The sequence below is a fragment of the Canis lupus genome, chromosome 34 (assembly GCF_048164855.1).
Source record: "Canis lupus baileyi chromosome 34, mCanLup2.hap1, whole genome shotgun sequence".
In the NCBI taxonomy this organism is placed as follows: Eukaryota; Metazoa; Chordata; class Mammalia; order Carnivora; family Canidae; genus Canis; species Canis lupus.
The window spans coordinates 9,713,363-9,729,225 of NC_132871.1; the positions used below are offsets into that span (position 1 = coordinate 9,713,363).

Below are 15,863 nucleotides of genomic sequence, written 5' to 3' on the forward strand. Positions count from 1 at the left end.
TGGGCGCGGGTGAAAGGTCACTCAGAGCGGCGCCCGGCGCGACCATTCGCTGCGGCGCATCCCGGCAGCCACCGCGGCGGCTGGGCGGCGGGTGCCATGCGCCGGCAGCCGCACGGTCTCAGCGCCCGCCCACCCGCCCGCCCTCCGCGGTCACGCCTCGGACGCCCAGCACCTGCCCCGCAGGTGAGTTCCAGCCGTCCACGGATTGCGCCGAGCCGGAATCCCCACCGCAGCCCCCCTCCCCCCCGCCAGGTGCCCCAGCACCCTCCCGGGCCCCCGTGTAGCTCCCCGGGGCCGACGCCTAGGACAGCGCCATCCTTCCCCTGAACCAGCCCCTTCTACTCCCCCCGCGTGTCCCCTCCGCTTCACCAAACTTAAAACGGACTCCTCGCCCGTAACCATCAGACCAAATAGCTGTCATTTATTTCCTCATCGCCTACTTCGTGATCGGCGCTGTGCTTAACGCTAGACCTCAAGCAATCTCCCATTTTACAGATGAAAAAAACTGAGGCTCAGAGAACTGACCGGCCTAAGGACGTAAAGCTGAGCTGCAAACCGAGATTTCCTTTCCGCTCGTTACTGAATGATGTGCCTCCCTCCTTACTTGCCTACAGGCAGAGTTTTTTGTTGCTACAGAGAGAATTACCCAACGGCTGTTTTTAGAACTTCTCAGAACTTCTCGCTTGGCTACAAATGCACTTTTCTGGGTAACGGCACTTGGTGAAATTAGGGAGACGTCATAGGGCAGGGCTCCGTAAGTGTCTTCGGCCAGTGCATTAGATAGGCTTTTGTTTTTATAAAGCACCTTGCAGGCCTAACCATTAGAAGAGGTAAGGTTCCTTCTGGCATACGGTGCAATTCAAAGATGAGCCTTGGGAATGGTAAGAAAAAGAGTTGTCACCGGCATTCCCAGCCCAATGAAGTCCCCTTCTTTCTAACATGCGCTCCATGAAAGTTAAGACATTCCAGGAGTTGACTAACACAAAAGAATTACTTAATACTCCTGAGAAAGACCTGATTTAAATGCCAGATATCCAGATCTTAAGAAAGAGATCAGCATTAAGTAACCATTCTAGCTCTAGAATCACATACCCAACTCCTCTGTAGCTGCTCCTTTTCTCCATTGGCATTTCAAATGGAGGAGTGAAGAAAAGGGACAAGAGGAGTAACTGAGTGCTCTAAAGAGAGAGTCTCCTCAAGCTTGAGAGTTCAGCTACTCTAACCCTCAAGTTTCTCACACCCTTTCTACATGTTACTAGAACAGCATTAAAATACCAACTAGTGGGCAGCCTGGGTGGCTCAGAGGTTTAGTGCTGCCTTCCGCCCAGGGCGTGATCCTGGAGACCTGGGATCGAGTCCCACATCGGGCTCCCTGCATGGGGCCTGCTTGTGTCTCTGCCTCTCTCTCTTTCCCTGTGTCTCTCGTTAATAAATAAGTTAAATAAAAAAAAAAAAAAAAAACTAGCACATTTGCCTGCAATCATGTAAAATTGGCACTTTTCTTGCCAAAATGCTATATTATAAATAACAACGTCCTCAATTTTTTGGAATGCGACTGACTGCTCTATTAATTTTTGCTTGACTCTCAGCTTAACACTAGTCAACAGTTAACTGATTTCTTCACTGTTGTCCAAATTGAAGTGTGGATATGCTTCCCATCAGCTCACAGGAGGCAATATTTAAAAGTTTTGCACATATCAACAGAGTAACAAAAAGCCTTTCCTCCTGGGTGATGAAAAGTTTGATGTAAACCAAAATTATATACCAGTGGAAAAACTACTGATAGTTTTTTTCAAATATGTATGTAGTAATGAAGTACAGGTAGTAAAAGCAAATGTACCTAATTCTCTGAGATGCGAAAGTATCATAAGTCAATACCTCATCTACATGACATAATCAGGCTAATTAGGAGTTAAGATATATGTGGGGTGGGGGGGAATGTATGGTACTGTTGGTTAGAATAAGTGTGGTGTAGATGATCCTGGTGAAGAGTTTCCTACCCCCTCTCCTTACAAAAGCAAAGCCCAAGCAGAGTGCCATGAAGTATATTTCAAAGAAAGAATGTTTCACACAAAGCATGGTCCATTGAGATGCTTATGATTCCTAGAAAAAGCAAAATCTCGGTGAATATAACATTCAGTGGGGCCATCTCAATACACCTGTTCCTTCTGAGTCCTGGAACACTTGGCGCTTAATAGCCTAGATCCTAATGGAGGGCGGACCACATGCACAGAAACAAAGGGTGAGCCCAAGAACATGAGGAATTTTAAATGGAATGGCTTTTATTTGCATTTATATCTCTTCTAATATGAGGCACAAAAAAGTCTAAATAGGTGAGATTAATGCCTGAAACATGCACAAAATTTCTTTACAGCCCTGATTTCCATTACTTCTCTGCAGAACTGCTGGCTTATTTTTACTTGACTCTCAGAGAGCTTAGTCTAACACTAGTCAATAGTTCACTGATTTCTTCACCGTTGTCCAATTGAGGTTTATTTTTACTTGACTCTCAGAGAGTTTAGTCTAACACTAGGCAATAGTTCACTGATTTCTCCACCGTTGTCTCACGAATTCTCAGGAAGCAAAGTTTACAAATTTTGCGTACATCAACAGAATAACCTGCTTTAAGGAAATCCCTGAATTAAGGAATTCTTGCACTTAATACATGTTTATTACAAAATATAACACAGAGAAAAGTGAGCTAAAGCATAAATTATCACAAATCAAACACCCCTGTAACTTTCATTTATATTGAGAAATAGAACATTGCTAGCACCCTGGAAATCCCCCTATGCCTTCTCCCAATCCCTTCACTCTCCCTACCTGCTGAAGGTAACCACCATCCTCAGTTTTATAGTACACATTTCCTTGTTTTTCTTTATGGTTCTCACAATTAGGCATGCATCCCTTACCTGCTTTTTGAATTTATATGATCATACATATGGTATGTTCTTCTTTGGTTTCTTTGACATGTTTGTGATATTTATCCATATTATTGCATGTAGTTATAGTGCATCCATTTTCTTTGCCATATAGTATTCCTTTAAATATATATACCAGAGGTTTTTTTTTGTTTTGTTTTGTTTTTTGAGATTTTTATTTTTTTTTTTTTTTAATTTTTATTTATTTATGATAGTCACAGAGAGAGAGAGAGAGGCAGAGACACAGGCAGAGGGAGAAGCAGGCTCCATGCACCAGGAGCCTGACGTGGGACTCGACCCGGGTCTCCAGGATCGCGCCCTGGGCCAAAGGCAGGCGCTAAACCACTGCGCCACCCAGGGATCCCCGAGATTTTTATTTATTCATGAGAGACAGAGAGAGAGAGAGAGGCAGAGGGAGAAGCAGGCTCCATGCAGGGAGCCCGATGTGGGACTCGATCCCGGGTCTCCAGGATCACGCTGAAGGCAGCGCTATACTGCTGAGCCACCGGGGCTACCCAAGTTTATCTATTCTATAATTAATGGACTATTGTCGATAAGGCTGGGACTATTGTGGATAAGCTTGCTATGAACATTTTTGCTTATGTCTCTAGTTGTACATGTAGATGAATTTCTGTTAAGTACCCACGTAAGAGTAGCATTACTAGGTCACCAACTATGCATATGTTTAATAGGTAGTGAATTGCCAAACTATTCCACAGAAATTGCACAAATGTATCCCAGCAGCATATGAGAATTGCCATTGTTCTACCATATGTTTTGTCAGTCTAGTTAAGTTTTAGCTATTATCTACTATTAACTGTGATTCATATCTCCCTGATTACTAATGAAGTCGAGGGACTTTTTTGTATGTTTGTTGACCATTTGGATATCATCATTTGTGAATGTATAATGAAAATAAATCTCTTGTATTGCCTTCTAGAAGCCTTATAGTTTTTCCTTTCATCTATAGTTTACTTGGAATTAATTTTTGTTTATGGGGTAAAGATCAGGTTTCTGGGGGTTTTTTCCATATGAGTATCCAGCTGTTTTAGTACCACTTGTTGAAATGATCTCGTTCCAGGGGTGCCTGGGTGGCTTAGTCAGTTGAACATCCAACTTCTTGATTTCAGCCCAGGTCATGATCTCAGAGTGTTGAGATCAAGCACCACATCAGGCTCTGCACTCAGTGGGAGTCTGGTTGGGATTCTCTCTCTTCCCTCCCTCTGCTCATCCCCCCAGCTTGGGCATGCATAATCTCTCTCTCTCTCTCTCTCTCTCTCAAATAAATAAATCTTAAAAAAAAAAAAAAATCAGATCTTGTTCTACATTGCCATCTTTGTCATAAGTGTCCAAATAGCATTTGTCTATCTCTGGGCTCTGTATTTTAATCCATTGGTCTATTTGTCTATCTTATGCCAGTATCACATGTCTTAACTATGGTATACTCTTTTATTTTATTATTTTTTTGGTACTCTTTTAGATCTTCTACATACAATTATATCAATATCATTTGTGAACGATAACAGTTAATTTCTTCAGTTGATTTCTTTCTGATCCTTATACCTTACACTTTTTTTCCTTGCCTTATTCAGCTGGCTAGGAACTCAAGTACAATGTTGAATTGAAGTTGTAAGAGTAGCACCCTTATCTTATTCCTGGTTTCAAAGGGAAATGTCTCAACATTTCACCATTGTTTGAAGTGGTTTGCTAGTTGTTGTTCTTTTTTTTCCTTAACCTTTTAGTAGATTAAGGAGCTCCCTTTCTAATCCTAGTTTGTTGAGAGTTTTTATCATGGATATATATTGAGTTTTATCAGATGTTTATTCTGCATCTGTTGAGATGATAACATGATTTTTCTCTTTTGTTCTGTTAGTACAGTAAATTACATGGATTGTTTTTCCACTGTTAACCAATCTTGCAATGCTAGCATAAATCCAACTTGATCATGAAGTATTGGCCTTTTTATATATTACTTAATAGTGACTTAAAATTTGTTTAAGATTTTGCTTCTAGTAAGGCTGGTCTATTATTTTCCTAATAGGAGCATGTCAACTTTTGCTGGCCTCATGAAACCAGCTAGTGAGTACTCCTTTGTTTTCTAAGTTTTGAGAAGAGTTTGTGTAAAATTGATCATTATTTCTTCCTTTGTTAGAATTCGCCAAAGAAATGGTCTGAACCTAGAGCTTGCTTTACAGAAAGGTTTTTATTTATAGATTAAATAGTTTAATGTTATTCTGATTTTCTGTTTCTACTTGTTTCAGTTTTTGACTGCATTTTTTCTAGGAAATTATCTGCTTAAATTACATTTTCAAATTTATTGACAAAGTTTTCCATAGTGTCTTCTATTGTCATTTTAACAGCTATAAGATCTTTGATAATGTCCCACTTTTCATTCTCAACATTGGTTATTTTGCTCGCTCTCTCTCTCTCTCCCTCTTATCAATTTGCCAGGTATTTATCAATTTTATTACTTTTTTTTTACAGGACCAGCATTTGCCTTTGTTGATTCTATTTTATGTATGCTTTCTCTTTCATTAACTTCTGCTAATATTCCTTATTGATTCCTATCCTCTACTTTTTATTTCTTAGTTTCTTGAGGTGAATGCTTAGCTTTTTTATTTTTTAGCCTTTTTTGTATGTTTGTTTTCTAATATATGTGTTTAGGACTATACATTTTTCTCTAAGTAATTGACTTCATTCATGTTTTGGTAACAATATCTTCATTATTATCCAGTCCCAAATAATTTTCATTTGTATTTGAAAAAAATTTGTATTTGCTCTTGTTTTAGGATATAGTGTTCCCCAAAAATAAATTGGACCTAATCATTAAGTTTTTTAAATCTTAATATCCTGTTTTTTTTATTTTGTCTACTTATTTTTATCAGTTATTAAAGCATATTAAAATCTCCCACTGTTTTTATGGATTTATCTAATTTTCCTTGTACTGCTAATCTTTGCTTTCTACTTCAAAACTATGTATTAGACATGTCAAAATTATATTTTCCTGATAAATTGAATCTTTTACAACTATCAAATATCCCTCTTTGTTTTTAATAATGATTTTTGTATTGAACTCTAGCTACACCTATGTGTGTGTGTGTGTTCCTATCCTTTAACTTTTAATATTTCTGTATACATATATATTTAAATGTGTCTCTTGTTTTTTTTTAATAAACTTTTATTTATTTATGATAGTCACACACACAGAGAGAGAGAGAGAGAGAGAGAGGCAGAGACACAGGCAGAGGGAGAAGCAGGCTCCATGCACCGGGAGCCCGACGTGGGATTTGATCCCGGGTCTCTAGGATCGCGCCCTGAGCCAAAGGCAGGCGCCAAACCGCTGCGCCACCCAGGGATCCCTAAATGTGTCTCTTGTAAACAGCTTAGGTGGTTGTTTTTTTTTTTAAGATTTATTTATTTTATTTTAGAGAGAGAGGTGGTGGAGGAAGGACAGAGGGAAAGAATCTCAAGCAGACTCCCCACTGAGTGGGGAGCTAATATGGGGCTTGATCTCAAGATCCTGAGATCATGACCTGAGCTGAAATCAAGAGTAGGCAACTTAACCACCTGAGCCACCCAGGTGCCCCTTACATGTTTTCTTTTAAGCAGCCCAAGTATAAAATATTGGATCATTTAGCCCATTTAAGTTTAATTGACTTACTCATATATTTGGTGTAATGGCTGAGAGCACTAGCCTCACTACCAGACAGAATTGGGTTCAAATATTGGCTCTATCATTGACCAGATATATTATCTGAGCTTCTCACACTAATATCTCAGGGCTTGGCTCCTCATCTGGAAAACTGAGATGATAATGACTACTTCCCAGAACTATTAAAGGATTAATTAGCAAAAAAATATAGTAAATTTTAATTGCTATTATGGAAGTGAAAGTGAGGCTAGTTTAAGGATGACAGGCTTCCTAGAAAAGATAATCAGTATTAGAGAGAGAACAAATAAGGCTGAATGGGTAATGTGAGACCAAATCATCAGAGCATTGAAAACTTAATGGAGGAGTCAAAACTTGATCTAGCGGGAGCTATTACAAGCTCTTGAGCAGAGGATTAGCATGATATACCTGGAAAGACTACTACTTTGGAATTCGTTCTCAAGTTGAAGCCAGACCATTGGATATACCAGAGGACCTGTTGGCAGTTGTAAAAAGAGACCGTACCAGCAAATGATGAAGACCTGAAGAACTACAAAAGAATTTAACGATGCTTTTGAATAACAGGAGAGCACTGAACTGTGGTTAGGTGTCTCTCCAGTAAAGGGCACTGATGTAGCTTAGGAAGTGAAGATATTTAATGTGAAAGTGGCTAAAGGTGGTTCCATGTTCTGTCACAATACATTTCTATTCCAGGATGTCAATCACACCATATAGGCAAGGAGAAACTGACTTACTTAGCTAAATCATTGGGGTAGAGTTGAAAGTACTTTATGTTGTCTTACCGCTCTTAGATTACTATACAATCTAAAATTCTCTATTTCTTTATTTTTTCATATTTCTGGCAGGAGTAATTTCTAGGCTACCTACCTGTCAGATTTATTGTTAAATGAAAAGTGTGCAGGCATTTTGGAAGCCAAAATTACAGTCACTTTAAAATAATTATTTTCCTTAGGACATATAAAATCAAGATTCGATATTTTATCAATTAATACTCTAACACAGTAAACTTTTAAGTTTTCTTTTAAAGATTTTATTTATTTATTCATGAGAGACACAGAGACAGGCAGAGGGAGAAGCAGCCTCCATGCAGGGAGCCTGGTGTGGGACTCAATCCCGGGACTCCAGAGTCATGCTCTAGGCCAAAGGAAGGTGCTCAACCACTGAGCCACCAAGGTGTTCCTAAACTTTTAAGCTTTTAAGTAAAGTCTCTAGGGTATTTTAATAATCTTAAAAATTAAGACCCCCTCCCAATAGCTTTTTTTTTTTTTAAGATTTTATTTATTTATTCATAGAGATGCAGAGAGAGAGAGTAGCAGAGACACAGACAGAGGGAGAAGCAGGCTCCATGCAGAGCCCGACATGGGACTCCATCCAGGGTCTCCAAGATCACACCCTGGGCTGCTGGCGGCGCTAAACCACTGTGCCACCGGGGCTGCCCCTAGCTTTTGTTTATATCTGCTACATACCTGTCTACTTATACCGTATTAGAAATTAAAATTGAAAAACATTTAAAGTAATTCTTTATTATTTTATAATGAGAAACCAATATGTATTAATCTAAATAAAATACTTTTATTAAAAATAACTGTATTTCCCAGAGGAAAAAAACCTGAGAAGAATGGCATTCCATTACATTTTTGCAAATTTCTTTAATGCCTAGCTTAATAGCAGACAGCTGGATTCTCATATCTGCTTCTGAATTCAATCTGTTGAGATATCACGTGCCATTTAACTACTGAAAACTTAACACTCATGAGAGAATGAGAGTGAAAAAGACAAATAACACCTTAGTCTTATTATGAAAATGGTTTTGACTTTGCTGACACCCTGAAAGTGTTTCAAGCACCCACCAGGGTTTCCAGGCCACATCTTGAGAACTGCTGCTCTAAAGTATTTCTATAGATGTCTGCTAAAATGTTTGCTGGGTAAACTCTAGACAATTAGATGCTGGAAGTGGTTCTATTGCCATAAAGTAGTATGCAGTGCCATTATTAATAAAACAAAGTTGTCAAAAATAATTAAGGCATAATTTCATAATTAAGGCAAATTCCATAATCATATAAAATATATATTTTTAAATTTCTTACATTTTGGAAATGATGCCTACACTTTAAAATCAAATTTTGAAAAAATAAAATTTCGAAATGCAATTCATGTATGAACAGAAACTTAATTCTTATAACTGGGGTCAATAAATTTAGTGTGGCTTTTGTGACATAACAAGATTTGTACTTAATCATTAATTAAGTTATTGATTTACCTTGTAAATTCAGGCTCACTCCCATTCTAGGCTTATAAAGTTATTTTTATCATTGTATTTAGATCAGTGGTAAATAGTTAAAAGGATATCCTGGACCAATTGTTCCCAAGGCAATTTTTTTTTAAGCTATGGAGATCATGGTTTGGAAATTGTTTATTTACAAATCCTACCATTTGGCCTTTTCATACCTTCAGGTTTCTTAAGCCTTCTTGATTAGTCCATTTGTGTGTGTGTGTGGACAACAGTGATCCAGTACCCAGGAAAAGAGATATTCTCAAAGATAAGTCTTTTCTGTCCTAATTCAGGTATGCTGGGAAATTTTTTTTTTCCATTGCTCAAACATATTCCCTGGGGATAAAGAAATGAAGTAAGTCTTTGAATGTGCTACAAGTCCTCCAGAGCCTCAAAGAGAGCCAAGTTTGAGGCTGTTGTGGCAAAAAGTCAGTGGTTTTCAGGCACCTGTAACAACTCTGGCTAAATCTACCTTCGGCTGCTTCAGGACTATATACATTCTTAGGAATCCTACTCCATTTTCAGAAGAACTTACGGTAGAAATAATTTGTCTGCTTAACCCTCTATAGGTGTCCCTCACCTTTCTTTCTACTCACTCATTTCCTATTATTACCTTTCCTGAATGGAGAAGCCATCTTTACTCCCTACTGCCTTAGGTTATTCTGCAAGAAAGCTACTATGAGTCTATTAGGGGTACACACACCTCTAATGGTCATCCCATCCTTATCCTTTTACAGGTAAAGAAGTTTTGTCTCTAGTCTTACTAAACCATGGCACTACCTCCCACCACCAGCAATCACATCTCCTTAAAGCTTGTAGAGGTATAAAACCCACTTTGAATCAAAAGCTTAAAATGATCTACTAACTACCCATGCAGTGTTTCCACTGCACCCCAAAATCTGCTTTTAGAGAAGCAATATCTGTTTTTGAAATCTACCTTTTAAAATCTAACCCAGGGGCACCTGGGTTGCTCAGTTAAACGTCTGCCTTTGGCTCAGGTCATGATCTCAGGGGCTCAAGCCTGGGATCAAGCCCTGTGTTGGGCTTCCGGCTCAGTGGGGAAACTGCTTGTCCCTCTTACTCCTCACCCCACTTGTGCTCTCTCTTTCAAATAAATAAAATATTTTAAAATAAAGTATTGACATATTAAATGAATATGTTGTCAAACAAAGATATATGGTAGCTTCTTCATGCTCTTATTTTTTTCTTAATTTTTAAACAACCCCCCCTTTGTATTTTTTCTTTCTATTAAACCCATATTTTTTCTTTCCTGTTTTTCAACTTGAGTTTATATAATGAGAGCTAGAAAAGAGGTAAGAAGGTATTCAGAGTCAGTAAAATGAGACAGGGTCATGGGAAGATGACCAAAACCAATGTCAGGAAATCTCCCTGAGAGAAACCAAGGCAGGAAACATACCTCAAAATAGAGCCCTGAGTAGAACCACTAATACCCAGACTGCAAGGCATGAATGTGAGGATAGTCATTTGGAGGCCAACTAATTCTGCTAAAGTGGGACCTTTTTATTTTTATTTTTTTTTAAGATTTTATTTATTCATTCATGAGAGAGAGAGAGAGAGAGAGAGAGAGAGAGACACAGGCAGAGGGAGAAGTAGGCCCCATGCAGGGAGCCTGATGTGGGACTCCATCCTGGAACCCTGGATCACGCCCTGAGCCAAAGGCAGATGCTCAACCTCTGAGTCATCCAGGCATCCTGGGGGACCTTTTAAAAATACACTCTTTAAGGCCATTGTCTGACCCTCTGAATATAGTCCTCAAAAAGTATCCTTCATCTAGCTTGTTTGAAGCTTGTGTGCAAAATAATGGTGTGTTTGCAGTGTTAAATAATTTCCCACTTCTGTTTCAAAGGGATTTAAATATTAGGAGACTATGATTCATTTATTTCTTTTTTTAAAGTAGGCTCTATGCCCAGCATGGAGCCCAACATGGGCTTGAACTCATGACTTTGAGATCAAGACCTGAGCTGAGATCAAGAGTCAGACACTTATCAAACTGAGCTACCCCAATTCATTTCTTATTTCTAGAAGAAAGAAAAAGAAAGAAAGAAGAAAGAAAGAAAGGAAAGAAGAAAGAAAGAAAGAAAGAAAGAAAGAAAGAAAGAAAGAAAGAAAGAAAGAAAGAAAGAAAACCAAACCCAACCCTACTTGTCCAAAAGTAATATTCTAATTTGCTTATGTGTAGTTGAAGGTGAGGCAGAGTTGAAATTCACATTACTGAAATTTTAATTATAGTCGGTTCTAGCAATTTATTTCTATGATGAGCTATATAATTCATAAGTAGCTTTTAAGCCCAGTTATTTAATCACAGTTCAGGTTAGAAGAGATTGCCTGTGTAGGGTAGGATCATAGGATGAGCCTCCAGAGAGCAAGCAGGAGGCTGGTAGAGGGGTGAACATCAAGAAATCTCCTACAAGGGAACAGTGCACCAGCTGGAAAAACATGATACCAGATGCAATAATAATCATGTAGACATTTGGCCCCACAGCAGCTAGGGATTCTACTAACGGGAGGGGAAGATATTTAAGTGAATGAATCACTGTGTATACTAGTTCTGAGTGATACTTTTCAGAGGTCAGGGAAATCAGCCTTCAGTGGCTACCCATTAACCTGCCCTTTTGCTACTTAGCTATAAATGCATTTGTAGTCAGCAGCATCCCAAGTTCTAACCATGATTTTCTAAAGATTACTCCATCATCAAGGAAGTTTGTTTATTAGAACCAATCTATGGATCTTCCAGCAGATCTTAAAATGTCAGGAAAAAAAGTTTCAGAAAAATTTTACTGCAAAAACAGTAAGAGAAGTCATTTCTTCAACCTAATATAAAGCCAATATTTCACATTTCAGTATACTTGTGGTATATGGGCTATCAATTGCTGGCTAACAAAGTACCCTAAAATTTAGCAGCTTAAAACAGCAAACATTATGATCTCATATAGTTTCTGAGAATCAGGAACTCAGCAGTGGCTTATGCAGGTGGTTCTGGCCCAGAATCTCTTAGGATGTTTCAGTCAAGCTGTTGGCCAGAGTTGTAGTCATCTCATCTCAAGGCTTAACTAGAGTCAAAGAATTCACTTCCAAGTTCATTCACAAGATGGTTAGCCTAACTCCATTCCTTACTATAAGATTTTCTCCATAGGCTGCCTGAATGTCCTCCTGGCATGGCAGCTGTTTTCTCATAGAATAAATGATGAGACAGAGAATGAGAAAGAGAAAGAGGAAACCAAGCAGATGAGAGAGCATGCAAGATAGAAGCCACAGTCATTTATAATCTAGTCTTGGAAATAACATATCATCATTTATGCCTTATTCTGTTGGTCACACAGACCAGCCCTAGTACATCATAGAAGGAGAGACACAAGGATGTGAATACCAAGAGGCAGGGATTATTGGGGACCATTTTAGAGGCTGAGTACTACATGTAGGATAGAAGAAGAGAAATAACTCTCAAGTATTAGAGAGAGGATATATGAAAGTGGATTTGCAAGAGTTGTCTTCGAGTGAAGTATAGTTGGACCCTGATCTATCTAGGATGGTTTGCTTACTAAAGAGGAAGCCAAACAGTAACTTTCAGTCATGTAGAATTTTCAAAGTACCTTAATGCTATAAATCTCTGTGTATAAAAGAAGAGAACCCCTATCAAGCACTCAAGCCAAGGGATGCCAAGCTTAAGTACATTCAGAGCTAAATGGACAGCAATAGCAATTGCCGCTAATTTCTATTTTATCCCCACCTTTCCCAAATGGGGTCACACGTACCCCTCTTCCAAAATCTGGTTCCTGGTTTCTAGTCCCAGCCCTGGTGGACTTCCGTCTGACTTGACAGAAATGCTCTAGCCTGGCTTTTTTTGTTGATTTGTTATCTTAACCACCACAACAAAAGAATCATGGTAGAAAAGACAGCATATGGTTTTTGCCTTCAACAGCCTTAAAATTTCAACAAAGGAAGAAAATAATCTCCCATACCCACATCCACAATACCCTTGAAGAAAACATTGGAAAATTTATAAATTGATAGCCCCTACCTATCTCTAGTCCTCAGTTTATATATACTAAATTAAAAGTTATGCTTCAGTCTCTTCCCCTGTATTCATCTATAAATCCATATTTATGTGTTGATTTTCTAGCAGTAATAGTTTTGAAAAGCATTTTAGGGTTTCCTACCATACCTTCAGAATGCAAAGTCATCACTGCAAATATCTTGATCTAACAATAGCAATTGATATGGATAAATCGCTGAAGTGTAAATAAATTTGTCTAACTAGAGAAGCCTATTTTTTTTAAATATGATGTTGAGAATTATAATAAAGTATGCAATCTATTGACAAGGACATACTGTCTCATTGAAAATAAAGACTAATAACATACTCAAAAGTAGCTCTAAAATTGATAAACTGGGGGTGCTTGGGTGGCTTAAGCATCTTAAGTTGGTTAAGCATCTGGCTTCAGCTCAGGTCATGATCCCAGGATCCTGCAATCGAGCCCCAATCATGCTTCCTGGAGCCTGTACAGGGAGCCCACTTCACCCTCTCCCTTTGCCCCTCCCCACCACCTCCACCCTCCACTCATGCTCTCTCTCTCTCTCTCAAATAAATGAATAAATAAAACCTTTAAAAAAATAAAATTGATAAACTGTGCAAATCGAAGAATGATTATTTAACTATAGTAGAAGAGAAAGGGAAAGATGAGTGACATCTTTTCACTTTCATAATAGTTATCATGAAAGAAATAGGTTTTATGATAATTTTACCCATTGGTAAAAAGAGCTTAATCATTTTTACAATCAGTTGAATAATAAATTAACTCTTTTTAATGGAAAGAGTTTGATGCATATGACTGCTCATTTTAAGTCTAATAGTCACTATTAATCATTATCTCCTCCCAACCCAACAGTCCTCTCAATATCCTACAGTTCTTTCTGAGGTGCAGGTTCCTTTTTGAGTCCTTTCTTGATGTTATCAGAACATGTGGAATTATATTGTTGTCAGGTATTTTCTTTCTGTCAAGATAATTCATTGGTATCTTTTTAAAGGAGGTGTGGGGGGTTTTTTGTAGGTTTTTTGTTTTTGTTTTGTTTTGTTTTTTGGTACCACTCTAAAGAATAAAGACCTATTATACTCTTCCCCAAATAAAATAAAATATTTCTTATTCTTTAACAGATTACATAGTTCAGGATGGAGAGACTCTCCTCTCTGATTTACACTCTATACGTTATTATGTTTATGCAGCCAAATTATTTAGGTTTTCCTTTTAGGTTCACTTTAGCAGACACTTTTCCCCAGGGAAGAACAGTGTTGTTGATTCTAGCAGTAGGTCTAATTCCTTTCTCATTTTTTTTGTTTATTTTTGAAGAACTCTCATGGACTGGCTTGTCCTTAACCACAGGTAGAAGTTTATTCTGTATGATTTGTGTGTGTATGAAGTAGGGCGCAATGGAGGTAGCATAGGAAATAAATCTTACTTTATACAAACATGAAAGAGCAACCTCAAAAAAACTAGGTAATAATCTCAACAAAGAATAAGTGATTAATATCAGATTCTTTCCTAAGAGCAAGTTTTAATAGGTCAGAAATAGAGATGGCACCTAAGAGGGAGTTAAGAGGTCAAGCAGAGCATACCTACCTCTAGGATCAATCATCTGTCCTTCTATCAAGGTTCTAACTCAAGGCAGAGCACCCCAAAGACTTCCAGAGGAATTGACAAGAATATACACAAATATTCCTTCCTATTATGACTTCTAAACTATTGTCAATTCATTAAAACTCTTTTCCTTTAAAAAAAAAAAAGACCCTAATTTTACAGTTACTCATATTTCAGGGAATTTTCTCTGATGCCTAGACAAGACTCCTTGAGGCTAAATTACCTAAAGAGTAACATGAAGGATGGTTTTTATTTTATAAGACAAGATGAAAGAAAGATAAGAAATGAGATACAATCTAAAATCATATAAAAGTTAACAGAAAAGCATTCTTCAATTATGTATATTAAAGGAAGAGAGGAAAACCTCATACCTACTCCTAAAAACAGGGAAGGAAAAGTGATTACAACTAACAATGTAAAGATAATTGTTTTTCTTTTTTAATGGCTTCTGGGTGGTGGTTATTTTATCCCCAAATCTTAAAATAATTTAATTAGGTACAACCGTTGGTCTGGTTGAAGTAGAGTAAAAAGCAAACATTAGATCAGTGATGGAAACAACTGATGTGTAACTTTAATTGCCGAATATACTTAGCATGAGGGCCTAATGGTATATACCTCACTGTACTAGAGAGGGGAAGAAACCTGCTTTTATCGAAATAACTCAAAACTCTTGAGTCAGGAGACCTGGTTTGAAGTTCTGATTGTACATACCACTTTTGCTCTCTTCTTTTCCTTACCTTTGCTCACAGTACTTACCTTTTGAGTGGAGATCTTAATCTGATTATCTGTTGGGCTATTGTTAAGGTCAAATGAAGTAATACAAATGAAAGTACTGTTCAAAGTTAATAGTCTTTAAAAAATATAAGTATTCCTAAGAACATGTTGTCATTTTTCATTCTGTTTTACAGCCTGGTAGATAAACAAAACTTCCTAAAACTTGCAAAAGGCTAAATGTAATGTTTAATGCTAGAAAGAAGGTGAAGGACAACCCAGTTTTGTTTAGTTTTGGTATACATAAAAATGCTAAAACAAATCAGTAAAATAAAATATTAATCCATCAGGAAAGTACCAATGCCCTGCTCAAATAGCAATTAAAATGACTTCTTAAGGAGAAATGACACCAAATAAGTTCATTTTATAACATAATAAAAGACTATCCAAATAAAGGGGAAATAACAGGTAAGTCTGCTTCAGCCACAGTTCAAATGCTCACAAATATTTAATATGGTTGTAGAAAAACTAATAAAGCTTTACATTCGATTTCACATTCCCTTTCTCAGTCTATGACTAATAATTGCTTATTGGTTTAGGCAAAGCTTTTGACTTTAGCTGTAAGCTAAGATTGT

At 37.7% G+C, this 15,863-nt stretch overlaps 1 protein-coding gene and 1 long non-coding RNA gene across 3 annotated transcripts in view; one reads left to right on the forward strand and one right to left on the reverse strand.

Annotated features, from left to right (window-relative positions):
- Positions 1-1,298, reverse strand: part of AGPS (alkylglycerone phosphate synthase) — a 134,284-nt gene extending 132,986 nt beyond the window's left edge. Inside the window, exon 1 of one of the 2 annotated variants that reach the window (XM_072811258.1) lies at positions 1,280-1,298. Coding sequence is in view for 1 of the 2 variants with exons in the window: in XM_072811256.1 (XP_072667357.1) it covers positions 1,093-1,130 (38 nt within the window). In the remaining variant the exon portion in view is untranslated. Of the gene's footprint in view, positions 1-1,092; positions 1,207-1,279 lie in introns of those variants that run through there. The other variant, XM_072811256.1, reaches the window with a different exon arrangement.
- LOC140624414 (uncharacterized) lies at positions 63-9,132 on the forward strand. The gene is made up of 2 exons (XR_012023896.1): positions 63-183; positions 9,046-9,132. It is a non-coding gene; the product is annotated as an uncharacterized lncRNA (long non-coding RNA).
- Positions 9,133-15,863: the final 6,731 nt, after the last annotated feature.